The 27,301-nt window shown below is 62.0% G+C and overlaps 2 protein-coding genes across 2 annotated transcripts in view; one reads left to right on the top strand and one right to left on the bottom strand.

Moving 5' to 3' along the window:
• RGL1 (ral guanine nucleotide dissociation stimulator like 1) overlaps positions 1-8,064 on the bottom strand; it is a 209,908-nt gene extending 201,844 nt beyond the window's left edge. Inside the window, exons 1-2 of the mRNA XM_062211487.1 lie at positions 8,049-8,064; positions 7,109-7,227 (exon numbers count right to left, since the gene is read on the bottom strand). The gene's annotated coding sequence lies outside the window, so the exon portion shown is untranslated. The remainder of the gene's footprint in view (positions 1-7,108; positions 7,228-8,048) is intronic.
• Positions 8,065-8,516: 452 nt separating this feature from the next.
• Positions 8,517-22,171, top strand: ARPC5 (actin related protein 2/3 complex subunit 5). The gene is made up of 4 exons (XM_062211486.1): positions 8,517-8,727; positions 10,116-10,187; positions 13,559-13,735; positions 21,159-22,171. Exons 1-4 carry the CDS (start codon positions 8,584-8,586, stop codon positions 21,219-21,221), a joined length of 456 nt encoding a protein of 151 aa, XP_062067470.1. The 5' UTR covers positions 8,517-8,583; the 3' UTR covers positions 21,222-22,171.
• The last annotated feature ends 5,130 nt before the right edge of the window (positions 22,172-27,301 follow it).

Here is a 27,301-nt window from a genome sequence, read left to right as displayed (position 1 = left end):
CCGACACGCAACTGGGGAGGTGACACGTGGTCCACACAGACAGGGGACATCAGTCAGGGCTGGCATCGTGGCAGAGCGGGCTAAGCCACTGCCTGCGACCCCAGCATCCCATACAGGCACCGGCTCAAGTCCGGTTGCTCTGCTTATAATCCAGCTCCCTGCTAATGGGAAAGCAGTGGAAAGTGGCCCGGGTGCTTGGGCCCCTGCACCCACATGAGAGACACAGAAGAAGATCCTGGCTTTAACCTGGCCCAGCCCTGGATGGCCACTGTGGCCATTTGGGGAGTGAACCAGCAGACAGAAAATTCCTCTGTAAGACCCCTGCTAAAAGTAAATATTAAAATAATATTTTAGCAAGGGTTAAAAAGTGTGGCTGCTGACAGTAGCCATTCCTTAAGATAACTGTCTCCACCCGCCTGCAGAATAACCTTGGGAAACTGCTCTGTGTAACTGTCTCACGCGATAACGCTTGCAGGGCTCCAGAAAAGAGTTGCAATAAGGTTCTGTGACCATTGTATAAACTTACCCCTTCCCTCGCTAAAATGCAACAAGAGTTTGCCCTTCAAGGTAGCTAATCACCTAACGCCCCACATACATATGTTAATCAGGTGGCTATTGTCTTTAAAAACTGCTGTAACCCCTGCTCGGGGCTCTCTCGCTCTCTCGCTCTCTCGCTGCCTGTGGTGCTGGGGAGCCCGTTTGCGCAAACAATAAATAAATATCCTCTTGCTTTTGCATCTACTGGGCTGGAGTTTTGGGTCTTTGGGCGACCACCCGAGCGCGTTGGATTCCCAGATTTGGGGTCCTTCACCTCTCTATCTGTCGCTCCCTCCCTCCCTAACTCTACTTTTCAAATAAATAAATAAAATCTAAAAAAATAAAAATAAAGTAAGATAAACTATGGCTGAAGACAGAGGAGTGCTGAATGTGGCTGCTACAGAAGTCAAACTGGTAAGAAAGTGGTGGGGCCAGGGGCTTGGGAGAGGTCGGCACTCACCGTGCGGGCACAGGGTTTGTCCTGCAGATAAGAAGTTTCTGGAGACGGTCGTGGGAAGGGCTGGACGACCGTGAACGTGCCTCCGTGACGCCTCCCTGCACACCCGGCAGTGTAAGATGGGCAGTTACACCACACGTACGTCTCACCCTGACTTTACAAAGCAAATGGAATTGCTACCTGATCCCCACGTACCAAAAGAAGTGGCATCTTCTGTGTAACACTAAGTACCTGGAAACAGGCTCTGCGTCTAGTCTCAAAATATGCAGACAAGGTGGGAAGGCTCAGTGGAACAGCTGGAAGAAGGGGGGGGGGGGGGCTCCAACCGAAGAGGAAACAAAGTTGCTAAGCCTCCGCTGGACAAGGCCGCTAAGCCTTTGCTCGAGTTTGCCTCACTTCCGCATCCCAGTGGCTCAGCGTTTCCAACAATCCAAGATGGCCCCCGGGGAGGCACCTAGCCTGACAGGAGACCTCGTACTCATGGACAGTATGTGTCCTGGGCTGTGATAGGCCCTTGAGGGCGTGCCCGACTCGTGTCCTGCCTTACCTTCCAGCTGGTTGGCTCGGTTCCCTTGTGCCCTGGACAGCCCCCTCTCTGTGTTTATAAAAGCTCTTCCCCTCCCAATAACGTCGAGAACCCGGCTGCGTCCTGGGCGTTGACTGATCTCCTGGCTCTGGTGTGGTTCCTTTGCCGCCGACACTCCTCATCCCGCAGGGCCCCTGAGCCCCCCAGGCTGGCCCTGAGGAGCTCTGTCGGACCTGCTGCCCCGTGACGAGCAGCAGAAGTCAGAATCATTCTCCCTCCGGGAAAAAACCACCTAAGCCAGCCTACTCCCAAGGTGACCTCGCGCCGGGCAGCCAACAGGACAAGGCAGGCTGCACAGACCCCTCTGCTGGAAGCCACTGCCCGGCCCCGCTGTGGCCTCCAAGTAGCCTGTGCACAAGCACAGGTGACAGCCTCCGCCACAGCCAAAAACCTCCTCACTACACTGTTACACACACACACACACACACACACACGGCTCAGGGGCGTGTACACCAGCCCCGCCCACCTGGCTCTTCCTGCAAACTTGATGATCCCATCTGCCTGCAAACCCTGCAGCTCCTGGCTGCTCGGGACCTGGTTTGTCACACGACCGCCCGCTTCTTCCTAGACGGCCAGCCCCAGGGTACTCCCCTCTGCTCACAGCTGACGCGGTCTGTGCTTCCCCACTGGCACTCACACTAGACTAGAGCCTTCGGGGTTCTGCCCAATTATAACTTTTCTTTTCTTTTTTAATTTTTTTAAAGATTTTATTTATTTATTTGAAAGTCAGAGTTACACAGAGAAGGAGAGGCAGAGAGAGAGAGAGGTCTTCCATTCTCTGGTTCACTCCCCAGATGGCCACATGGCCGGAGCTGTGCCGATCTGAAGCCAGGAGCCAGGTGCTTCCTCCTGCTCTCCCACGCAGGCGTGGGGCCCAAGCACTTGGGCCATCCTCCACTGCCTTCCCAGGCCACAGCAGAGAGCTAGACTAGAAGAGGAGCAATCGGGACAGAACTCAGTGCCCATATGGGATGCTGGAGCCGCAGGCAGAAGATTAGCCCAGTGCGCCACGGCACTGGCCCCACAACTTTATTTAGCCTTACAATTTGTCCTTCGTTTCAACCTAGGGTGTAGACACTCGATACTTGGCTATACACTCATTTTTGGAAAAAAAAAAAAAAACACTAAGTATTATAGTTAGAAATAAGATTCACTGAAAGAGCGGTGACAAAAAGCATCAACAGACCTGGTTCCCACACCACTCTGCCACTGCTAACTGGGGTCACTGGCCAAGCATCGTAATGGCGCCAAGCCTTGGTTTACTTGCACACAGAATGGGAACACTAACTCCTGGGCCCTACGCTACTCTCAGGATTAAGTAACGTAAGGAAAGGACTTATTCATGGGGCGTCTGTACGCTGTAAACATTCGAAGTGCTCCTATGAACAAAACATCAACAGGACAAGCACAGGCAGTAAGAAACGATAAGGACCCAGGATCCGCCACATTTTATCAAACTCCGAGTCTGAGACAGTTTGCTTCCTCATTTTTTAAGCAAAGATTATGCTGCCAGAACGTGTGACGAACACTCTGGGGACAGAGAAAAGTACTTCAGTATTTTCTTTGATCGGCAGTAGCACTCCAAAAGCAAAGACCCCACGGCCGCGGCAGACACTAAAATAATTACGGGGGCCTTCGGCTCGGAGGGTCAGGCGCCGCTCAACGCCCACGCCGGGAAAAGCCCCCTTTCCAACCCCAGCTTCCTGCTGGTGACCCCCTGGGAGGCCACAGGACCCCCGGTGTAGCCGGGCCCCGCCCTTCTGTTGCAGGTATCTAGGAGTGAATTAGTAGCACATGAAAGACCTCTGTGTCCAGACCTGCTTTCTGTGTCTGTCTCTCTGCCTATCAAATAAAATGAAAACTTTTTAAAGTAACAGACAATATTTTGTGCAACTTCTTATCAAGAAATCGGAAATCTAGGTGAAATACACAATTTTCTAGGAAAATAAGAATTCTAAAACTGACTCAACAAAACAAACAAAACCAAAAAATTAAAACCATAGAAGAGAGGGAAAGATGATCAAAGACCTGGCTCTAAAAATATTAGCTCAGCCTTTCTCCCTGTCTCTCTCTCTCACTGTTCACTCTGCCTCTCAAAAATAAAAAAAGAAAAGAAAAAAAAAAAGCCGGCGCCATGGCTCAATAGACTAATCCTCCACCTAGCGGGGCCGGCACACCAGGTTCTAGTCCCGTTCGGGGCGCTGGATTCTATCCCGGTTGCCCCTCTTCCAGGCCAGCCCAGGAAGGCAGTGGAGGATGGCCCAAGTGCTTGGGCCCTGCACCCCATGGGAGACCAGGAGAAGCACCTGGCTCCTGGCTTCAGATCAGCGCGGTGCGCCGGCCATTGGAGGTTGAACCAACGGCAAAGGAAGACCTTTCTCCCTGTCCACTCTGCCTGTCAAAAATAAAAAAATAAAAGAAAAAAATATATTAGCTCAGGGGTCAATGCTGTGGCATAGCAGGTAAAGCCGTCGCCTGCAGTGCCGGCATCCCATATGGGCACCAGTCCGAGTCCCGGCTGCTCCACTTCCAATCCGGCTCTCTGCTATGGCCTGGGAAAGCAGTGGAAGGTGGCCCAAGTCCTTGGGCCCTGCACCCACGTGGGAGACCTGGAGGAAGCCCCTGGGTCCTGACTTCAGATCAGCCCAGTTCTGGCCGTTGTGGCTAACTGGGGAGTGAACCAGCAGATGGAAGACTCCCTGCCCCCCCCCCTCGCCTAACTCTGCCTTTCAAATAAATAAATAAATCTTAAAAAAAAATAAAGACCTTGATATTTACAACTCAAACTATTAGCATGGGAAAAAGCTGGGAATCTCTAAAAGCATTCATAAAACCAGCTTAACCCTAACATCAAAGGCAGCGAAACACAGCTGTGAACCAGCCTTCCATAGGAGAGACGCCACAGAGACCAAACAGGACTCAGTGCACGCCAGCCAGCAACTCAAACAACATTCGCCGGCAAATGGCTTATTCTACAAAGGAAGTGTTTCCGCTCAGTCTACACATAGAAATATAACCCATGTGCTCACGAAGGAAGAGATCAAAGAGCACAGGGTTACAACTAGACCGCAGAAGCACACGCAGCAATGTCAGCAGTCGCTCCTGTGGACAGCAGAGCAGCGGGCAGAAGACCAAGGACACGTCCGCCGGAGTGGGGCGAGGCAGGAAGGCTGCACGGCCCAGCTCCCCAGTGTTCTCAGAACCACGTGCTGGGAAACGACATCCACGTTGGCCTGTATCTCAGAGCGACAGGAGACAACCCTGAAACCGTCAGCATTAACAAATCCTAGTGCTAGGAAACACAGCATCCATGTTTTAAAATCCACAGCTTATCCTGCTACCAGCACAAGCAGGGAGCATTACATAAAAGACCTCATTCACAACAACGTTTAGAAAGCAAGGTCCACCCTGACTTGTCCCTGTTTTCCGGAGACAAGAGCACAGATTTATGGAATCTTTTACAACATTCCTTGATCTGTTCAACAGGCAGAGTGTCACAAAGAGAGGGAGACAGAGAGACAGGGCTTCCACCCAGTGGTTCACTCCCCAAAGGCCCACCACAGCGAGGGCTGGGCCAGGCTGCAGCCAGGAGCCGGAGCGCCACTCCAGGCAGGGACCCAAGGACCTGAGTCATCGCCTACGGCCTTTCCAGGCCCACTGCAGGGAAGCCACAGCAGAAGCGGAGTAGCCAGGACTCGAACCAGCGCTCCATGTGGGACGCAGGCTTCCCAGTGGGGGCTGAAGGAGCACCACCACCCCAGATGTAGGGCACCTGTAGTCTCCCAAGAACTCAACGTGAAGTCTCCACTACAAAGCAGCTTGCCCAACTCCTCCAGTGCAGAATCACAACCAATCAATCACACCGATCAGCCTGGATGCTGAAGGCTGGTGGTCTCAACACAGAGCCAGCTTGTCTGGATATTATTAAGCACATTAAACAGTGATACAGTCTATGGGTAACAAGCTAGATTGTTTTACATTGCAGTAATTATGTTGCTAGAAAACAGTAGTACTAAACAGGCAGTGTCAGAATGGAAATCCACTTCTTGGCCAGTGCCGTGGCTTAACAGGTTAATCCTCCGCCTTGTGGCGCCGGCACACCGGGTTCTAGTCCCAGTTGGGGCGCCGGATTCTGTCCTGGTTGCCCCCTTCCAGGCCAGCTCTCTGCTGTGGCCCGGGAAGGCAGTGGAGGATGGTCCAAGTCCTTGGGCCCTGCACCCGCATGGGAGACCAGGAGAAGCACCTGGCTCCTGGCTTCAGATCATCGAGATGCGCTGGCCGCAGCGGCCATTGAAGGGTGAACCAACGGCAAAAAGGAAGACCTTTCTCTCTGTCTCTCTCTCTCTCTCTCTCTCACTGTCCACTCCGCCTGTCAAAAAAAAAAAAAATGAAAAAGAAAAACAAAAAAAAAAGAAATCCACTTCTTTATTTTGCATCATAATCCACAATTGAGGTGTCATCTTCCACAAGAGTGCCAGGCTGGAGGGCTCAGCGCTGTTCGTGTGAGGTCTGGGAGACGCGCAGCAGGAAGAGCGCTTAAAGACCCAGCACAGGGGAGGCGTCCCTGAAGTCCCTTCCAACAACGCCCTCGCTCTGGGGCGTCACGGAGAACAGAGCTACAGGCACAGCACGGACCCCGGAGACTCCAGTCAGAAGGGAGTCACGCGAGGTCCGCTGCACGACGCAGAGGAGCCGACAGAGCCCGTGTGTCAGGGCCAAGCGCACACTTGAAGAAGTCAAATAAGGAGACAAACATCACCCAAGGTGACAAACGCACAACCCGCAACCAAGTGGATTGGCAGCTACTTTCTACCTAAAAGACGGTCGGACGCTGGCGCTGCGGCTCACTAGGCTGATCCTCCGCCTTGCGGCGCCGGCACACCGGGTTCTAGTCCCGGTCGGGGCGCCGGATTCTGTCCCGGTCGCTCCTCTTCCAGGCCAGCTCTCTGCTATGGCCAGGGAGTGCATTGGAGGATGGCCCCCCTGCACCCCATGGGAGACCAGGAGAAGCACCTGGCTCCTGCCATCAGATCAGCGCGGTGCGCCATTGGAGGGTGAACCAACGGCAAAAGGAAGACCTTTCTCTCTGTCTCTCTCTCTCTCTCACTGTCCACTCTGTCAAAAAAAAAAAAAAAAAAAAAGACGGCCGGACGCAGCTCGCTCTCTCACCCCCAAAGCTTGATGAAGAGGTAAGGATTAGCTACTGAGGGCAGGGGAGGCATCCACGGGACCTGGGAACTGCTCAGCCCTGAGGACTGCCCCTGAATTGTCGCATCAGTCATTCCCGGGCACAAGTGAGCACCTGCTGTGAACAGGCATCACCGTGAAATTAGCACACCTCCCTGGAGAGGGCGTGTCCAACATCTCAGGGGGATGCACCTGGCCGAGAACTGGTAAGAACTGGTAAGGCTTAACCCATTCCAGAGCGGAGTTCTGAGCCCACAACCGGCAATTACAGAGGCCGCTTTAAATCCCCCGCGCTGGCACCCAACACGGCCCCAGCCCTCCAAGGAGAACACAAGGGTTACCTAAACGAGACCCCCTGGAGGGACAGGCCTGCAGGAAGGGGGAGGCCCCGGCTCGGCGATCTCCCCTGCCATTTCCACCCGGCAGCGCGTCCCAGGTTCAGTGTCCTCTGGCGGAAAATCTCGATTAAACAGAACAGAAGTACAGTCAGCTTGGGCGTCCAAAGCAGCACACTGTTTATGCCTGCGCTACAGTTAGCAGAAAAACACCAAAACACATCCTAATCTTACATAACGCCAGTCGCCGCAGCAACAATGCCAGCAGGTGGCCCGCAGTCCCGGGGAGGCTGCACGTTAACCAGATGCCACTCTGTCACCTGGGCAGACGGTGACCGCCCTGGAGGGAAAAGGCTGCCCCCCCCCTTCTCCAGCTTTCTCTCCTGCGCGCAGAACTTGGCCAAGGCCGTGGAATCGGAAAACACTGACTCTACTGCCAGGAGACGTTGAAGCCCACGCGCGGGTGTCCTGTCACACGCAGCCTCCGTGAGCTGTGTGCGGGACTCTGGCTAGGCGTGGATCTCAGGCTACTTCCCCGCACCGCTGCCCAGGAGCTCTGCGAGGGGCCGAGTGCACCCGCGTGGGCCTCCCCGGCCTCCGCGCCCCTCTCTCCCCGCGCTGCCCACCGCACCACGCACGCGCTGGGCACCTTCTGCGTTCGGGCTCCGGGGGGGGGGGGGGGCCGAGGCCGGCGCCACGGGTAACACGCGTTTTCCACGCGCGTGGCGCGTCTGCTCCAGGAGACGTGGGTAATGAGTGGGAGGGCCCGGCCGCGAGACCCCGCGCCGCGGGAGGCGCACACGCAGGGCGCGCCCCGCCGAGCGCTCGGCCCTCCGAGGTCCCGAAACGCGCCCCAGAAACACGAGTGGGGGGCCGGGTCCCCTCAGCGCCGGGAGCCCACGCGCGCCCGCCCCGAACGCCCGCTCCGCGAGCCCCGCAGGCTCACCCCGGCTCTGCCGCCCGGCCCGGCCCCCGCCCCGCCGCCGACCGGCCGAGGCCGAGGGGGTCGGGGTCCGCTCGCGGGGCTGCCGCGCGCGGCTCGGTCCGGGGAGCGGCCCCGGCGGCGTCCGGGAGGCGCGGGAGGATGCGGGCGCCCGGACACGCATCCCTCCGCCCCTCGGCCCTGCCGACGAGGGGCCGCGGCGCGCCCGGCCCTCAGGCGGGGCCGGGGACACAGCTGACTGGACAGCCGCGGCGCCCGCCGCCGCCCACCGGAGGCCGCACCGCAGGCCCGCGTTTCTAAGGGAACCCGCGTCACGTGACGCGCGCGAGCGCCCAATCGCGTCTCGCCACCGCCCGCCGCGCCCCGCCCCGCGGCGGAGAGCCGCGCCTGCGCGCCGCGGGGGCGGGCGCCGGCCTCGCGCATGCGCGGAGCCCCCCCCAGCCGCGCGGCCGGCCACGCCCCAGGGCGGAAGCGGGAAGTGAGTCGGCAGCGGCGGCTCGCGGGGGTCCGGGCGGCTCGGGGGCGGCGGGCGGCGGCGATGTCGAAGAACACGGTGTCGTCGGCGCGGTTCCGGAAGGTGGACGTGGATGAGTACGACGAGAACAAGTTCGTGGACGAGGAGGACGGCGGCGACGGCCAGGCGGGGCCGGACGAGGGCGAGGTGGACTCGTGCCTGCGGCAATATCCTTGCGGCGGGGCCGTGCGGGGGTCGCGGAGCCCGCGGGCGTGCGCGTGGGGCCCCCGGGAGTGCGCGGAGACCCCGGGCGTGTGCGTGGGTCCCCCCGGCAGTGCGTGGAGCCGGGCGTGCGCGTGGGGCCCCCGGGAGTGCGCGGAGCCCGCGGGAGTGCGCGGAGACCCCGGGCGTGTGCGTGGGTCCCCCCGGCAGTGCGTGGAGCCGGGCGTGTGCGTGGGGCCCCCGGGAGTGCGCGGAGCCCGCGGGAGTGCGCGGAGACCCCGGGCGTGTGCGTGGGGCCCCCCGGGCGAGCGCGGAGCCCCCGGGCGTGTGTGTGGAGCCCGCGGGCGTGTGCGTGGGGCCCCCGGAGTGTGCGGAGCCCGCGGGGGCGGGGGCGTGGAACCCTCCGGGCGAGCGCGGAGCCCCCGGGCGTGTGCGTGGAGCCCCCGGGAGTGCGCGGAGCCCCCGGGCGAGCGCGGAGCCCCCGGGAGTGTGCGTGGGGGCCCCGGGAGTGCGCGGAGCCCGCGGGCGTGTGCGTGGGGCCCCGCGGGCCGGGCGTTCGCGAGAGGCCGCTGTCCGGCAGTGCCCGCTCCCCTGGGCGTGTCTGAGCAGCCGGGACTTCGGGTCCGCGTTTGCACCGGATCCGTGGGGGACACGGGGCGCTGGCAGAAGCCGCCTCGGCGCCCGCGCCCCGCGGCGGTGCGTGGGGACCGCTCGGCGCCCGCGTCCTGCCGTGGCGGCCGAGTGAGGGCCTGGGGCTGTGCAGCCTGGGCCCCGCTGGCCGCCGGCCCCGGCTCTGGCTCTGCGGACGGAAGGGCCGGGCCTGCTCCGCGGCGCCGGGGGCCTGCTGGCTCCTGGCCGGGTGCAGCGCCGGCGAGGGAGGGGCGGCGGCGGCGCGGCTCCATGTAGGGGAATGGCTGTGCCTCCCCTGGTCTGATTGGCCCACACTGCCGTGCCTCGCTCCCCGGCGCTTCCGCGGGCTGATAGGTGTGGCCTCCAGGACGTGGGGAAGGGCCGGAGCCAGGGCGGCGTCCCGCAGAGCCACCGGGGTCTCAGCGCAGCGAGGCGGAGGTTGGTCTTTGTCCTCCCACGTCCCGGGAAATGGCGTCTTGCTGGAGACGAGCTGAGGGCTTGGGGATCCTGATGTGTGTTTCGGGGTCTCAGGACAACGTTATCAGGCCATCTTTGATAGTGAGAACCAAGGGTGAATGGACTTTGTCCTAAAAAAAAAAAAGCCCAATGCGTTGTTCCCTGTGATGGACACCCCGGCAGCCAACCCTGGGTTGAGCCCAGCGTCCGAGGTCGTTTTTCTGTGAGTTGGGGACATCGAGTCCTGAGAAGCTCAGTCCCCGGGGCTGTCCGGCTGCCCTCGCTGTTGCCCCTTAACCTCCGGCACAGGGAACATGACCGCCGCCCTGCAGGCGGCGCTGAAGAACCCTCCCATCAACACCAGGAGCCAGGCTGTGAAGGTGAGTGCCCGCCCGGCCACAGACCCGGCCCGCCGGCTGGGGACCGTCTGACACAGGAGGGCTCACGGCGCGCTTCGATGGGCCTGAAAACGTCATGTTGGAAAGGGCGGTCAGCCCGGCAGCGCTGCTCCACTTCCCGTCCGGCCCTCTGCTGAGGGCCTGGCACAGCGCGGGGTCCCCCAGAGCTTGGGCCCCGGCTCTGAGGATCGGCCCAGCTGCAGCTGTCGCCACCATCCGGGGAGGGAACCAGCGGGTGGAAGATCTCTCTCTCTCTCTCTCTCACCCTGCCTTTCAAATAAACAGACCTTTTTTAAAAAAAGGAAAAGAACAGTTAAGAAAACAGCACCCTAATAGACTTAGGAGACGTGTGTTCTGGACGCAGGAAGTTCAGCGGTGGAGAACCCTTCCTGTGGTGTTTGGAGGAGCCCCCTCCGGCTGGATTTAGGCAAAGGCTTTGAGATAAAAAAACTGGCACAAACAGGAACAGGTTCCATAGGCCAGGCGCGGCACTTAGCTGTCAACGTCCACATCCGAGTGCCTGGTTTCAGGCCCTGGCTCCTGCCAACGGTCACCATAGGAGGCAGCTGATGGCCACAGTGCCTGGCGTTGTCCCACCCCAGTGCCAGCTGTTATAGGAGTAATCAGCAGGTGGAACTTCTCTCTGTGCCTCCCTCTCCTTCTCTCTCTTGCTTAGTTATATAAATAGTCAACAGAGAAACCAGTCAGTGGTAAGTTACTACTCTCTGGGGCTAGCATGTGTTTGTAGAATTTCTCCATGAGTGTTTTTTCGAAGAGAAGTGTTATAGCTTTCCTCCTCTGTATAGCGATGTACGTGAACATTTTCCCTAGCAGTAGGTTTACTTCTGTAGCGTTTTACCAGCTGTGTGCTGACATATGTACCTAATCTCCTGTCACATGTTTGGATGGGGGGTTTTCCGTGGTAAAGTCCAAGGTGAGCACGTTCTGGTCGATTGTTCCTTGGCATGCACTCCAGAAGTGAATTCCTGGCTGCAGCCGTGTCCCTTCACGGTTCCCGTCCCCTGCAGCCGTGTGTCACTGAATAAGAGCCAGTCTCTCGGTGCTCAGCGGTCAGAACCAAGTCGGAAGCGTCACCCCCAGGGCAGTGGCTGTTCAGACCTCGGAGTCCCCCAAGTAAATCAGAGTTGGCAGTAACAGGCGGATGCATATGAACTGTCTAGGCAGCGGCTGCTTTTTCTTAAGGGGAAGTTGCTGGGAGCATTACTGGAATTTCCGTGTCAACGCCTCCTGCTTCTCTGGGGGTGGTTTCATCGCGGCCTGTGGGTGGCAGGTTGTAGCTGAGAAAGATGGCTGTGTGCGTGGGGCCACTGCACAGGCTGAACTGCAGGGAGCAGCAGGCGGAAGAAACGTCCTGTGAGAACCCGGACGGGAGGGGCCCCAGGGGCCGCTTTGTGCGACAGGAGGAGGCGGGCACTCCTTGGGAGTCCCTGTGTGTGATGGGAGGGGCAGTGCTCCTTAGATGTCCTGTGTGTGACAGGGGGAGGAGGTGACCTTAGATGTCCTGTGTGTGACTGGGAGGTGACCTTAGATGTCCTGTGTGTGACGGGGAGGTGACCTTAGATGTCCTGTGTGACGGGAGGTGACCTTAGATGTCCTGTGTGACGGGGAGGTGACCTTAGATGTCCTGTGTGTGACGGGGAGGTGACCTTAGATGTCCTGTGTGACGGGAGGTGACCTTAGATGTCCTGTGTGACGGGGAGGTGACCTTAGATGTCCTGTGTGTGACAGAGGAGGTGACCTTAGATGTCCTGTGTGTGACTGGGAGGTGACCTTAGATGTCCTGTGTGTGACGGGGAGGAGGTGACCTTAGATGTCCTGTGTGTAACAGGAGAGGTGCTCCTTAGATGTCCTGTGTGTGACAGGAGAGGTGCTCCTTAGATGTCCTGTGTGTGGCAGGGGAGGTGACCTTGGATGTCCTGTGTGTGACAGGGGAGGTGACCTTAGATGTCCTGTGTGACAGGGGGAGGAGGTGACCTTAGATGTCCTGTGTGTGACGGGGAGGTGACCTTAGATGTCCTGTGTGTGACGGGGAGGTGACCTTAGATGTCCTGTGTGTGACAGGGGAGGTGACCTTAGATGTCCTGTGAGACAGGGGAGGTGACCTTAGATGTGCTGTGTGTGACGGGAGGTGACCTTAGATGTCCTGTGTGTGACAGGGGAGGTGACCTTAGATGTCCTGTGTGACAGGGGAGGTGACCTTAGATGTCCTGTGTGACGGGGAGGTGACCTTAGATGTCCTGTGTGTGACAGGGGAGGTGACCTTAGATGTCCTGTGTGTGACAGGGGGGGGAGGTGACCTTAGATGTCCTGTGTGTGACGGGGAGGTGACCTTAGATGTCCTGTGTGACAGGGGAGGTGACCTTAGATGTCCTGTGACAGGCGAATGAGAGCACAGTGGTGTTGGGGCAGCTTTTCCAGAAAAAGCGGCTTGTGTAAGGAACACCCCTCTGTACCTCGCGTGACTAGCAGCTTCGGGCTGTGAGACAAGTCTCTTAAAATTCCAAAATAAGGAAGTGTTTAAAAAAAGTATTTCTGGGAGCCGGCGCCGTGGCTCACTTGGTTAATCCTCTGCCTGCGGCGCCGGCATCCCATATGGGCGCCAAGTTCTAGTCCCGGCTGCTCCTCTTCCAGGCCAGCTCTCTGCTGTGGCCCGGGAGGGCAGTGGAGGATGTTAAGTGCTTGGGCCCTGCACCCACGTGGGAGACCAGGAGGAAGCACCTGGCTCCTGGCTTCGGATCGGCGCAGCATGCCGGCCGTAGCAGCCATTTGGGGGATGAACCAACAGAAGGAAGACCTCTCTCTCCCTCTCTCTCTCTCTCTCTCTCTCTCTCTCTCTCACTGTCTATATCTGTCAAAAAAAAAAAGTATTTCTGAAAGATGATTCAAGGAAGAATTGCAAATCAGTTTTCTTGTTTTGTTTTTCAGTTGAGAGGTAAAATGCAGTTGCTGTTTGAATAAATTGTCAGATGGCTGTGTTAGAAAGTGCTCCGGGCTCTGCCTGTGACTCTGTCCACCCTCAGGCCCTGGAGCGCTAAGCGACACAGCCTGTCCACTCTGTCTGCCCTCGCTTCCGCCAGCTCTCCCTGCTCCTGCCGGTACTCTCAGACCCTCCCGCCTTCTCACTCTCAGGGGAAAAGCCGTGGCCGCCGGGCGCATGAGCCTCCTCTCTGCGCCCCTCTGGCTCCCTGCTGCGCTTCTGCCGTAGGCCCTGGGCACACCGGCAGCACGCGCCCCCTCTGGGCCTCCGCTTGGGCGTCCCCTCCCCGGCATGGCCCTGCGCAGGTGCAGCCGCACACTCAGGAGTCACGCTGTTGCCTCGTGTGTTCCCCCAGGACCGGGCAGGCAGCATCGTGCTGAAGGTGCTCATCTCCTTCAAGGCCGGCGACATAGAAAAGGCCGTGCAGTCCCTGGACAGGAACGGCGTGGACCTGCTCATGAAGTACATCTACAAGGGCTTCGAGAGCCCCTCCGACAACAGCAGCGCCGTGCTCCTGCAGTGGCACGAGAAGGTGAGCCCCGCCCGTCTGCCGCAGGCCCGCGCTCAGCCGTGCCCCTGCACACTGCCAGTGCCGTCCGCCAGGGTGGGAATGAGAGTGAGGCTTCCTTAGCACCAGAGTCTGATTTCCACACTTCAATTTATCCAGCAAACATAATCCTGAAATTTGAAATATTAAAACTTTGTGAAGGAAAAAAAATAAGCAATAGAAACCATGAAGTGTTTCCCGTGACCGTGGTGGGTATAGCCCAGGGCGCGTCAGCAGAGGACGCCTCTGTCCACGTGGAGGGTGGACGCCATGAGGGCTGAGTGCCCAGGGCGCGTCTGTCCACACGGAGGGGTGGACGCCATGAGGGCTGAGTGCCCAGGGCGCGTCTGTCCACGCGGAGGGTGGACGCCATGAGGGCTGAGTGCCCAGGGCGCGTCTGTCCACGCGGAGGGTGGACGCCATGAGGGCTGAGTGCCCAGGGCGTGTCTGTCCACGCGGAGGGTGGACGCCATGAGGGCTGAGTGCCCAGGGCGCGTCTGTCCACGCGGAGGGTGGACGCCATGAGGGCTGAGTGCCCAGGGCGGTCTGTCCACGCGGAGGGTGGACGCCATGAGGGCTGAGTGCCCAGGGCGCGTCTGTCCACACGGAGGGTGGATGCCATGATAAAGGCTGAGTGCCCAGGGCGGTCTGTCCACGCGGAGGGTGGACGCCATGAGGGCTGAGTGCCCAGGGCGGGTCTGTCCACGCGGAGGGTGGACGCCATGAGGGCTGAGTGCCCAGGGCGTGTCTGTCCACGCGGAGGGTGGACGCCGTGAGGGCTGAGTGCCCAGGGCGGTCTGTCCACGTGGAGGGTGGACGCCATGAGGGCTGAGTGCCCAGGGCGGGTCTGTCCACGCGGAGGGTGGACGCCATGAGGGCTGAGTGCCCAGGGCGTGTCTGTCCACGCGGAGGGTGGACGCCGTGAGGGCTGAGTGCCCAGGGCGGTCTGTCCACACGGAGGGGTGGACGCCATGAGGGCTGAGTGCCCAGGGCGGTCTGTCCACACGGAGGGTGGACGCCATGAGGGCTGAGTGCCCAGGGCGGTCTGTCCACGCGGAGGGTGGACGCCATGAGGGCTGAGTGCCCAGGGCGGTCTGTCCACGCGGAGGGTGGATGCCGTGAGGGCTGAGTGCCCAGGGCGGTCTGTCCACACGGAGGGTGGACGCCATGAGGGCTGAGTGCCCAGGGCGCGTCTGTCCACACGGAGGGTGGACGCCATGAGGGCTGAGTGCCCAGGGCGGTCTGTCCACACGGAGGGTGGACGCCATGAGGGCTGAGTGCCCAGGGCGGTCTGTCCACGCGGAGGGTGGACGCCATGAGGGCTGAGTGCCCAGGGCGTGTCTGTCCACGCGGAGGGTGGATGCCGTGAGGGCTGAGTGCCCAGGGCGGTCTGTCCACACGGAGGGGTGGACGCCATGAGGGCTGAGTGCCCAGGGCGCGTCTGTCCACATGGAGGGTGGACGCCATGAGGGCTGAGTGCCCAGGGCGCGTCTGTCCATGTGGAGGGTGGATGCCGTGAGGGCTGAGTGCCCAGGGCGCGTCTGTCCACATGGAGGGTGGACGCCATAAGGGCTGAGTGCCCAGGGCGGTCTGTCCACGCGGAGGGTGGATGCCGTGAGGGCTGAGTGCCCAGGGCGGTCTGTCCACACGGAGGGGTGGACGCCATGAGGGCTGAGTGCCCAGGGCGCGTCTGTCCACATGGAGGGTGGACGCCATGAGGGCTGAGTGCCCAGGGCGGTCTGTCCACGCGGAGGGTGGACGCCATGAGGGCTGAGTGCCCAGGGCGGTCTGTCCACGCGGAGGGTGGACGCCATGAGGGCTGAGTGCCCAGGGCGCGTCTGTCCACGCGGAGGGTGGACGCCATGAGGGCTGAGTGCCCAGGGCGGGTCTGTCCACGCGGAGGGTGGACGCCATGAGGGCTGAGTGCCCAGGGCGCGTCTGTCCACACGGAGGGTGGACGCCATGATAAAGGCTGAGTGCCCAGGGCGGTCTGTCCACGCGGATTGTGGACGCCATGAGGGCTGAGTGCCCAGGGCGGGTCTGTCCACGCGGAGGGTGGACGCCGTGAGGGCTGAGTGCCCAGGGCGTGTCTGTCCACGCGGAGGGTGGATGCCGTGAGGGCTGAGTGCCCAGGGCGGTCTGAAAACGCGGAGGGTGGACGCCATGAGGGCTGAGTGCCCAGGGCGCGTCTGTCCACACGGAGGGGTGGACGCCATGAGGGCTGAGTGCCCAGGGCGCGTCTGTCCACATGGAGGGTGGACGCCATGAGGGCTGAGTGCCCAGGGCGGTCTGTCCACGCGGAGGGTGGACGCCATGAGGGCTGAGTGCCCAGGGCGTGTCTGTCCACACGGAGGGTGGACGCCGTGAGGGCTGAGTGCCCAGGGCGCGTCTGTCCACGCGGAGGGTGGACGCCGTGAGGGCTGAGTGCCCAGGGCGCGTCTGTCCACGCGGAGGGTGGACGCCATGAGGGCTGAGTGCCCAGGGCGGTCTGTCCACGCGGAGGGTGGACGCCATGAGGGCTGAGTGCCCAGGGCGCGTCTGTCCACACGGAGGGGTGGACGCCATGAGGGCTGAGTGCCCAGGGCGCGTCTGTCCACGCGGAGGGTGGACGCCATGAGGGCTGAGTGCCCAGGGCGGTCTGTCCGCGCGGAGGGTGGACGCCATGAGGGCTGAGTGCCCAGGGCGGTCTGTCCACGCGGAGGGTGGACGCCATGAGGGCTGAGTGCCCAGGGCGCGTCTGTCCACGCGGAGGGTGGACGCCATGAGGGCTGAGTGCCCAGGGCGGGTCTGTCCACGCGGAGGGTGGACGCCATGAGGGCTGAGTGCCCAGGGCGCGTCTGTCCACACGGAGGGTGGACGCCATGATAAAGTCTGAGTGCCCAGGGCGGTCTGTCCACGCGGAGGGTGGACGCCATGAGGGCTGAGTGCCCAGGGCGCGTCTGTCCACGCGGAGGGTGGACGCCATGAGGGCTGAGTGCCCAGGGCGCGTCTGTCCACGCGGAGGGTGGACGCCATGAGGGCTGAGTGCCCAGGGCGGTCTGTCCACGCGGAGGGTGGACGCCATGAGGGCTGAGTGCCCAGGGCGCGTCTGTCCACACGGAGGGGTGGACGCCATGAGGGCTGAGTGCCCAGGGCGCGTCTGTCCACGCGGAGGGTGGACGCCATGAGGGCTGAGTGCCCAGGGCGGTCTGTCCACGCGGAGGGTGGACGCCATGAGGGCTGAGTGCCCAGGGCGGTCTGTCCACGCGGAGGGTGGACGCCATGAGGGCTGAGTGCCCAGGGCGCGTCTGTCCACGCGGAGGGTGGACGCCATGAGGGCTGAGTGCCCAGGGCGGGTCTGTCCACGCGGAGGGTGGACTCCATGAGGGCTGAGTGCCCAGGGCGCGTCTGTCCACACGGAGGGTGGACGCCATGATAAAGGCTGAGTGCCCAGGGCGGTCTGTCCACACGGAGGGTGGACGCCATGAGGGCTGAGTGCCCAGGGCGCGTCTGTCCACGCGGAGGGTGGACGCCATGAGGGCTGAGTGCCCAGGGCGGGTCTGTCCACGCGGAGGGTGGACGCCGTGAGGGCTGAGTGCCCAGGGCGTGTCTGTCCACGCGGAGGGTGGACGCCGTGAGGGCTGAGTGCCCAGGGCGGTCTGTCCACGCGGAGGGTGGACGCCATGAGGGCTGAGTGCCCAGGGCGCGTCTGTCCACACGGAGGGGTGGACGCCATGAGGGCTGAGTGCCCAGGGCGGTCTGTCCACACGGAGGGTGGACGCCATGAGGGCTGAGTGCCCAGGGCGGTCTGTCCACGCGGAGGGTGGACGCCATGAGGGCTGAGTGCCCAGGGCGGTCTGTCCACGCGGAGGGTGGATGCCGTGAGGGCTGAGTGCCCAGGGCGGTCTGTCCACACGGAGGGTGAACGCCATGAGGGCTGAGTGCCCAGGGCGCGTCTGTCCACATGGAGGGTGGACGCCATGAGGGCTGAGTGCCCAGGGCGGTCTGTCCACACGGAGGGTGGACGCCATGAGGGCTGAGTGCCCAGGGCGGTCTGTCCACGCGGAGGGTGGACGCCATGAGGGCTGAGTGCCCAGGGCGCGTCTGTCCATGTGGAGGGTGGATGCCGTGAGGGCTGAGTGCCCAGGGCGCGTCTGTCCACGCGGAGGGTGGACGCCATGAGGGCTGAGTGCCCAGGGCGGTCTGTCCACGCGGAGGGTGGATGCCGTGAGGGCTGAGTGCCCAGGGCGGTCTGTCCACACGGAGGGGTGGACGCCATGAGGGCTGAGTGCCCAGGGCGGTCTGTCCACGCGGAGGGTGGACGCCATGAGGGCTGAGTGCCCAGGGCGCGTCTGTCCACGCGGAGGGTGGACGCCATGAGGGCTGAGTGCCCAGGGCGGGTCTGTCCACGCGGAGGGTGGACGCCATGAGGGCTGAGTGCCCAGGGCGCGTCTGTGCACACGGAGGGTGGACGCCATGATAAAGGCTGAGTGCCCAGGGCGGTCTGTCCACGCGGAGGGTGGACGCCATGAGGGCTGAGTGCCCAGGGCGGGTCTGTCCACGCGGAGGGTGGACGCCATGAGGGCTGAGTGCCCAGGGCGGTCTGTCCACGCGGAGGGTGGACGCCATGAGGGCTGAGTGCCCAGGGCGCGTCTGTCCATGTGGAGGGTGGATGCCGTGAGGGCTGAGTGCCCAGGGCGGTCTGTCCACGCGGAGGGTGGACGCCATGAGGGCTGAGTGCCCAGGGCGCGTCTGTCCACATGGAGGGTGGACGCCATGAGGGCTGAGTGCCCAGGGCGGTCTGTCCACGCGGAGGGTGGATGCCGTGAGGGCTGAGTGCCCAGGGCGGTCTGTCCACACGGAGGGGTGGACGCCATGAGGGCTGAGTGCCCAGGGCGCGTCTGTCCACATGGAGGGTGGACGCCATGAGGGCTGAGTGCCCAGGGCGGTCTGTCCACGCGGAGGGTGGACGCCATGAGGGCTGAGTGCCCAGGGCGGTCTGTCCACGCGGAGGGTGGACGCCATGAGGGCTGAGTGCCCAGGGCGCGTCTGTCCACGCGGAGGGTGGACGCCATGAGGGCTGAGTGCCCAGGGCGGGTCTGTCCACGCGGAGGGTGGACGCCATGAGGGCTGAGTGCCCAGGGCGGGTCTGTCCACGCGGAGGGTGGACGCCATGAGGGCTGAGTGCCCAGGGCGCGTCTGTCCACACGGAGGGTGGACGCCATGAGGGCTGAGTGCCCAGGGCGGGTCTGTCCACGCGGAGGGTGGACGCCATGAGGGCTGAGTGCCCAGGGCGTGTCTGTCCACGCGGAGGGTGGACGCCGTGAGGGCTGAGTGCCCAGGGCGGTCTGTCCACGCGGAGGGTGGACGCCATGAGGGCTGAGTGCCCAGGGCGCGTCTGTCCACACGGAGGGGTGGACGCCATGAGGGCTGAGTGCCCAGGGCGCGTCTGTCCACATGGAGGGTGGACGCCATGAGGGCTGAGTGCCCAGGGCGGTCTGTCCACGCGGAGGGTGGATGCCGTGAGGGCTGAGTGCCCAGGGCGGTCTGTCCACGCGGAGGGTGGACGCCATGAGGGCTGAGTGCCCAGGGCGGTCTGTCCACGTGGAGGGTGGACGCCATGAGGGCTGAGTGCCCAGGGCGCGTCTGTCCACGCGGAGGGTGGACGCCATGAGGGCTGAGTGCCCAGGGCGGTCTGTCCACGTGGAGGGTGGACGCCATGAGGGCTGAGTGCCCAGGGCGCGTCTGTCCACGCGGAGGGTGGACGCCATGAGGGCTGAGTGCCCAGGGCGCGTCAGCAGAGGGAGCATCAGTACCAGGAACAGGAGATGGGATTGGGGGTTGTGGCTCCCGGGAGTCCTGTTTGGGATCATGGGAAAGTTTGGAGAGTCGATCGCGGTGACGGCCACACAGCGTTGTGAATGGAGTTAATGGCACCAAACTTCACAGTGAAAGATTTGTCAAATGGCACATTCTATGTTTATATGAGGGGAAATGTATGATAAAGCTGTGCATAGATTTAAAATTTTTATATTTCCATTCATTTTCCATGAGTTCCTGAAATTCGCTCTTTTACCACAATTTAATTTTTAAAAAGGAAAACAGAGAAAATAAAAACTTAGTCTTTTTTCCATTTCCATGTATTTTTCGATGTCAGCAGATGCTGGCAACACCATTCATCAAAAAAAAAAATGGAGTTTCGAGCTTTGAGTTAAAAGTTGATGAGGTAATCTTTAATTCCCATCGCATGTCGCACCGACACAAACAGGAACGATAACACTCAGCTAGAACCATCTGCAGGTGAGAAGCATGTCCTGTAACAGCCTCCCGATTCCCCAGGCACAGTCCGTCTGCAGCGTGTGGGGGCACACACACACAAAGTGAAGACAGGGCGCCCTCTTCGCGGGGGCTTGTGGGTATGGTCAGAGCGTGGGGGCTTGTGGGCACGGTCCGAGTCCTCAGTGCCCCACACCAGCCCTCCAGGGCCCATGGGGAGTAGCTCCGCCCTTTGCCCTGTGCGACGCCAGGTTGGGTGGCAGTGTTTGTTGTTGTTGTCGGTCATCCTGTCCGCGGAGCCTTTCTGACGCCGTGCCCGTCCGTGCTCCGCTGAACCCCCGCAGGAGCCCTGTGAGGTGCGAGACCTCCCTGTCACCGGCAGTTACCGGTGGGAAGCTGCCAGGGCAGCTCTGGAGCCCGCGCGGCCAGGGCCACAGTGGCGCTTGAGTGGCCGCTCTGCCCTCTTGGAGCCCCAGCACCTGGCCCGGACACAGGGGGCTCGGTTATCCTCGCTCGCTCACAGAAGCACTGGAGGGTGAGCTGGCCGTTCTCTCTCGGAGGTGGGGAGTGGAGGCATGCGTCATCTTGTCGCCCAGCACGTGCCCGCCTGCCGGCTCGCCTCCCCCATGTGTGTTCTTTGACACTCCCAGCGTAACCGTGCCGTCTACTAAGTTAGGGTAAATCAGTAACTGACCGTAGACCAGGAGGTGCCGCTCTGCTCGCTCTTGGAGCCCCAGCACCTGGCCCAGGACGCAGGGGGCTCCGCAAGGACTGGGTGAACAGAAGTGGACCGGAGCTTCCAGTCCACGAAGGAGAGGTTTTCAGGGTCCCAGGCCCCCAGGTGCTCCCTGGTAGACGCCTTCTTGCCTTGGGAGAAACCCTGGCGGGCCAACCCATCAGAATGGAGGCTGGGGTACTGCTTGGTCCTGGGGGTTGAGAGTGAGGGGTGCAGGAGCTATGAGCTGATAGTGGAGCACCTGCTGCAGGCGTCAGAAACAAGACGAGCAGGTGCCCTGGGCTTGGAAGACGTGCGCAGAGAGACCTGTGTGATGGCCTCAGCCGCTGGCCGCAGGCGCTCCTGCCGTCAGCGGGCCTGGCCGTCGGACCCGACACCGTGCTGTGTCGTCAACCTCTGCATTTCGCTTTGTTTTAGGCGCTGGCCGCAGGAGGAGTGGGCTCCATCGTCCGTGTCCTGACTGCAAGGAAAACCGTGTAGCCCGGCGGGAACGGGTGCCTGCCGGGGAGCAGGAGCTGCCGGTACAAAGACCAAAACCCCCAGACGCCGCCGCTGCCCTGTGGGCGGCGTCTGTTCCCAGCTTAGCTTTCTCCCTTTCCCGTGTCTGTCAGGATTACGTAAGGTTTCCCTTCGTGAGAATCGGAGTGACGCAGTGGGTCCTGCTCACACGCGTGCCGTGTGCCCGGCTGTGTAAGACCCCTGCCTTCAGGTGTCCCTGAGCGACTGTAGCGTGTCGTCGGCTGGGTTTGGTTTTGTCGTGCAGGGATCTGGTCAGAATTGGAGGCCAGTTTCCTAACTCATTGCTGGTCAGGAAATGATCTTCATTTTTTAAAAACAACAGACTGGCAGCTATTAACATTGCAAAACTGGACCCTACTTCCCTTATTTAAGCAAAGTGGGTTTCTGGAACCAGTGGGGGGGCACCCCCCCCCGGGCCGCCGCCCTCCGAGCCCTGGCCGCTCAGCGCCCGTCCTGCTCAGGGAAGCCTCCCTGTAGAGCAGCAGAGCCCGCTGGGCCGGAGCGCCGCGTCCTGCTCCCAGGAGACAGCGTGCGCGGTCAGGAGCCGTCCTGAGGTCCACACCGGCACTCCCCGTGCCTCTCAGCCCGTAGTGGCCCCAGTGTCCTTCCCGGTGATGGGGCCTCGGAAGACTGGAGCAGATGCACACAAATGCACGCTCTTGTAGCTCGGTGTTTCTAGAAGGGACGTGCCACACAGCGAAACAGCTTGTCGGGCAGACCGAGCTGGTTCTCAGAACACGCCCGGTGCGTGTACGAAGTTGTTAGCTCCAGAACAACCCCGGGAGTAGACAGCCGAGCGGAAGTCGCCAGGCGGGAATTCTACAAACTCTTGCTGTTTTTGATACCTGCTTTTTGTTTTGTTTTGTAAAAATGATAAACTTGAGAAAATAAAACATCAGTGTTGAATAGTTTTTTTCTGTCACTTTAATATAAGGAACATGTTTAATTGGATTTCCTCCTCCTGCCAACAAGTGTTAATCCAGATAAGGACTGCTTGGTGGGTTCCAGAAGTCCCCCACATCAAGAGGCCAAGAGGTCGGGAGGGTGGAAGGCTGGACTGCAGGGCGGGGCCTCCCCAGCTTGTGGGCCCCTCCCTCTGACAGCTGTGTGCCTGCAGGGGCGGGGCCTCCCCAGGGTGTGGGCCCCTCCCTCTGACAGCTGTGTACCTTCAGGGGCGGGGCCTCCCCAGGGTGTGGGCCCCTCCCTCTGACAGCTGTGTGCCTGCAGGGGCGGGGTCTCCCCAGGGTATGGGCCCCTCTGACAGCTGTGTACCTTCAGGGGCGGGGTCTCCCCAGGGTGTGGGCCCCTCTGACAGCTGTGTGCCTGCAGGGGCGGGGTCTCCCCAGCATGTGGGCCCCTCCCTCTGACAGCTGTGTACCTTCAGGGGCGGGGCCTCCCCAGGGTGTGGGCCCCTCCCTCTGACAGCTGTGTGCCTGCAGGGGCGGGGTCTCCCCAGGGTATGGGCCCCTCTGACAGCTGTGTGCCTGCAGGGGCGGGGTCTCCCCAGCATGTGGGCCCCTCCCTCTGACAGTTGTGTGCCTGCAGGGGCGGGGCCTCCCCAGGGTGTGGGCCCCTCCCTCTGACAGCTGTGTACCTTCAGGGGCGGGGTCTCCCCAGGGTGTGGGCCCCTCCCTCTGACAGCTGTCTGCTCCCAGCAGCCTGTTCGCCAGTTGCATCTGGCTAAATTCTCCCTGGAGAAGCTCCCAGCGCGGACTCACGGTGCCGAGCGGCTGAAGTGAGAACAAGCGCAGGGCTGGGGGCTGTGCGTGAGCTGGGCTCCGCCTGGTGTGACAGGCAGAGCCCGCCGGAAGCCGTGGGTCCTGGGGCAGGGTCCGCCCAGGCTCCAGCGGCCGACCTCCGGGGAGAGAGAGGACGGCAGTGCCGGGCGCCGTGGCAGAGGTGCTGCTCTGCCTCGTGGTCCCGGCTGAATCTCCACTGGTTTTCTCGCCTTTCCCTGAAGAGGGAGAGCAGCGTGCATTGGGCATCATGAAACAGCACCATCTGGAACCTTCAGGAGGTGACTAAGGGTTCCTCTCTGGGCTCGAGCCCTGGTGGCCTTACAGAAAGCTGCAGAGCGCCCCGAAGACCCACGTGATGCTTCGTCCTACCGCAAGGCTGTGCCGGCGGGAAGGCCACCCCTCAACCTGGGACCAGAGCCTCGGGTGCCTACGATAATGACAGATGGACTCGTCCAGCACTCAGATAATACGCGCTCCCTAACACACCCTCCGTCCCTTCTGCACACTGAGGTGTTAATCACAAGTGTATGTCTACCTCCGTGTGCCCGTGGCCCCGGCCCAGCACGCGCTGTCTCCTCCCCTCCCATTCGCGAGTCTCCTCACTCCACTCACTCCTCAGGGGCCCCGACGTGAACCGGGTCCCTTCCACCACACCCCACCCCCTCAGTGGCTGTGCCTCTTCCCCGCGAGGAGCCAGCTGTCCGCGCCACGCCTACACAGGGACGCTGCGAAGTGAGCAGACGGAGCGGCCACGTCCAGTCCCCAGCACGCGGCTGGAGAGGAAAACCCTCAAACGGAAGGCGCAGGCCTGTGTCGTGCCCTGCAGCTCGGAGCGAGGCACTCCAGAACGGAGCTCTTAACTCTCAAGAATCGCCACACACACACACACACACCCCCAGTGGCTGGGTTGGGGACGCCGTGGCAGCACGGCCAGCAGCTCCGATGTCAGCAAGGGCCACCATCTTCAGGCTCTGCTGAGGGTGCAGACCCCCGCCCAGCCAGCAAGCAGCCCTGCCATGGGGCGGCACGTGTGGCCTCAGGACACAGTGGCCGACTTCCACCAGAGTAAGCCTGGACACTCCCGGGGGGAGCTGACACAGGGCGCCGGCACCAAGAGGCGCCACAGCGGGGTGCGGGTAGCGGAGGCGTGCGGCCCCCAAACACCGCAGAGCGCTGTGCAGGGGGTCCGCTGCCTCCTCCCTCGGCAGCAGTCAGCACCCCGGGATTTCTGCCCCGTCCCAGTGGCCCTGAGGCCCCCCCACTACCAGAAACAATCCCCCAAGGCGGGAGGCTGAGAGCTCACGGTGTGTGTGCTCACGGCGCTTTGCCAGGCGCCCCAGATCAAGGAGGGCCCCCCCAGCAGGGCCAGGTACACAGGTGGCGGCGCCCGGCCACACCTTCACCACGGAGACAGCGCGGGTCTCGGGCGCCGCCCGTCTCGCAGCCCTCGTCACGGGCTCCCACAGGGGCGTGGACACCCGGAGGTGGGGTCCACGGAGCCCCCTAAGTGACGGCGACTGGCCACAGTGCAGCCTCTGTCCACCTGGGGACCAAGGCCAGCCCCCCGGGGCTTTCCGGAGGCAGCCAGGAGCTGCAGTCTCAGCCCTCTTCCCTTTTCTTCAAAGAACACAAAACGCCAGTTTTCCTGACCTCGGAGCTAACGCAAGCCCACTGTCAAATGACACCCTCAGAGACGGGGCGGGGGGCGGGAGGGGAAGGGGGGCCAGGCTCTGGGGCCCAGGAACCCCCCTTCACCTGCACATCCCGCCCCCCGGCCCGAGCGCCACCCTGCAGGACACGGAGCTTCTGGCCGCGGGGTACAAGAGGTGGAGCGCCAGCCCATGGACGCACCGCTCCCCGGGGACAGGGGTGGCAGAGGCTCCCCCGCCTCCTCTTGTGACAGAAGAAGCAGGAGGCTGGGCGGGTGCTGGCACGGCGGTCAAGGCGGAGACACCCACAGCCCATGTAGGAGCGCCTGGCTACATCCCAGGTCTGCTTCCCGTGCAAGCTCCCAGCGGCTGCGACCCGGGGAGGCAGCAGGTGATGGCTCGAGTGCCTGGGCCCCTGCCACCCACACGAGCTCCGGGCTCCAGCTTTGGCCTGGCCCAGCCCTACCCGTTGCATGCATTTGGGGAGTGAACCAGCATATAGACGATCATTCTCTCTCTCTCTCTCTCTCTCTCTCTCTCTCTCTTTCAAATAAGCACATTGAACACACACACACACACACAGGCAGGAGACTGCCATCGGTCCCACAGCACAGTCATGGAGCCCAGGCACTGAGTCAGCAAACAATGGGCCCCTCAGCTGCAGTCCTCAGACCCTGGACACAGCACTGGCCTCCTCCAGCCAAGCCCCAGGGGACACAGAGGCAGAGACAACAGGAGGCGCTCAGGAGCTGCACCCGGGAGGCCACCCTGTCCCCCACAGAGGCCTCCAGCAGGTTGACCCCTATCTGTTGCAGGGCACTGGCACTCGGTGTGGTTACGTCTTGGGCCCCCAGAAGAAGCGAGCTGTAAACAGTGGGGGAAAGCAAAGGCCTCCCCCGCACGACTGTTAGTGGGAAGTGCGCGTGGGCACAAATGCACCATTCTCTGCAATGCACCCTTTTGCTTCCAACAGCGCCGTGTTTATCACGAAACCACATTTTCCAAGTCAAGAATCACCTGTGCATCCTGAGCTGCACAGTTACAAAAGATCAGCACAGGGCCGGCGCTGTGGCACAGCGATAAACCCGCGTGCAATGCCGGCATCCCACATGGGCGCAGGTTCAACCCCAGCTGCTCCACTTCCAATCCACTCCCTGCTAAACGCCTGGGGAAAGCAGCAGAAGATGGCCCAGGTTCTTGGGCCCCTGCACCCATGGGGGAGACATGGAGGAAGCTGCTGGCTTCAGCCTAGCCCAGACCTGGCCATGTGGCTATCCAGGGTGTGAACCAGCAGATGGAAAACCTCTCTCTCTCTCTCCCTCTCTCTCACTCTCTCTAACTCTATCAAATAAGAAAATAAATCGTTTTTAAAACTTTTAAAAACGATTTATTTATTTTATTTGAAAGGCAGAGAGAGGGAGAGGTTTTCCATCCACTGGTTCACTCCCCAAACGGCCAGAGCTGGGCTGACCCAAAGCCAGGAGCTTCTTCTGGGTCTCCCACATGGGTGCAGCAGCCCAAGCACCTGGGCCATCTTCCACTGCTTTTCCCAGGCTGTTAGCAGGGAGTGGATTGGAAGTGGAACAGCAAGGACTCCAACTGGCAATCTTATGTGATGCCGGCACTGTAGGTGGCAGCTTTACCTGCTACGCCACAGCACCAGCTCCATAAAACAAATCTTTGAAAAACAGAAAAAATAAAAGAGCAGGACAGTTAGGTCCAACCCCAGCCCTCTGCGGTTTTCATCGCGGGCGTCTCGTGGACACGGGGCTCCCAAGCCTGCTCCCCCTCGGCCAGGGGGTTTGCTCCAGGACTAAATGGGGAAGAGACCCATGCGACAGTGAGACACGCTCACAGCCCTTTCACTTCCCCAGCCCTGAGTGTGACTCAAGGGACACCCAGGACAGACGGGGCACAGGGCTGGGGTGTCACAGCACCCGTGATGCCTGCTGCATGTTCCAAAAAGAGGAACCATGAGCAAGTCTACCGGGCCGGCCCCTCTCACCCACACTCCAGAACCGGGGACCCCGGCCCCCCGGCCCGGCCCCTCACCCACACTCCAGAACCGGGAACCCCATCCCCCCGGCCCGGCCCCTCACCCACACTCCAGAACCGGGTACCCAGTCTCCCCGGCCCAGCCCCTCACCCACACTCCAGAACCGGGGACCCCGGCCCCCCGGCCCGGCCCCTCACCCACATTCCAGAACCGGGAACCCAGTCTCCCCGGCCCAGCCCCTCACCCACACTCCAGAACCGGGGACCCCGGCCCCCCGGCCCGGCCCCTCACCCACATTCCAGAACCGGGGACCCAGTCCCCCCGGCCCGGCCCCTCACCCACACTCTAGAACCGGGAACCCAGTCTCCCTGGCCCAGCCCCTCACCCGCACTCCAGAACCGGGGGCCCCGGCCCCCCGGCCCGGCCCCTCACCCACATTCCAGAACCGGGAACCCAGTCCCCCCGGCCCGGCCCCTCACCCACACTCCAGAACCGGGGACCCCGGCCCCCCGGCCCGGCCCCTCACCCACATTCCAGAACCGGGCACCCAGTCCCCCCGGCCTGGCCCCTCACCCACACTCTAGAACTGGGAACCCAGTCTCCCCGGCCCAGCCCCTCACCCGCACTCCAGAACCGGGGACCCCGGCCCCCCGGCCC

This window comes from Lepus europaeus, chromosome 14 (assembly GCF_033115175.1).
Source record: "Lepus europaeus isolate LE1 chromosome 14, mLepTim1.pri, whole genome shotgun sequence".
Classification (NCBI taxonomy): domain Eukaryota; kingdom Metazoa; phylum Chordata; class Mammalia; order Lagomorpha; family Leporidae; genus Lepus; species Lepus europaeus.
This window is presented reverse-complemented; position numbering and strand designations above follow the sequence as displayed.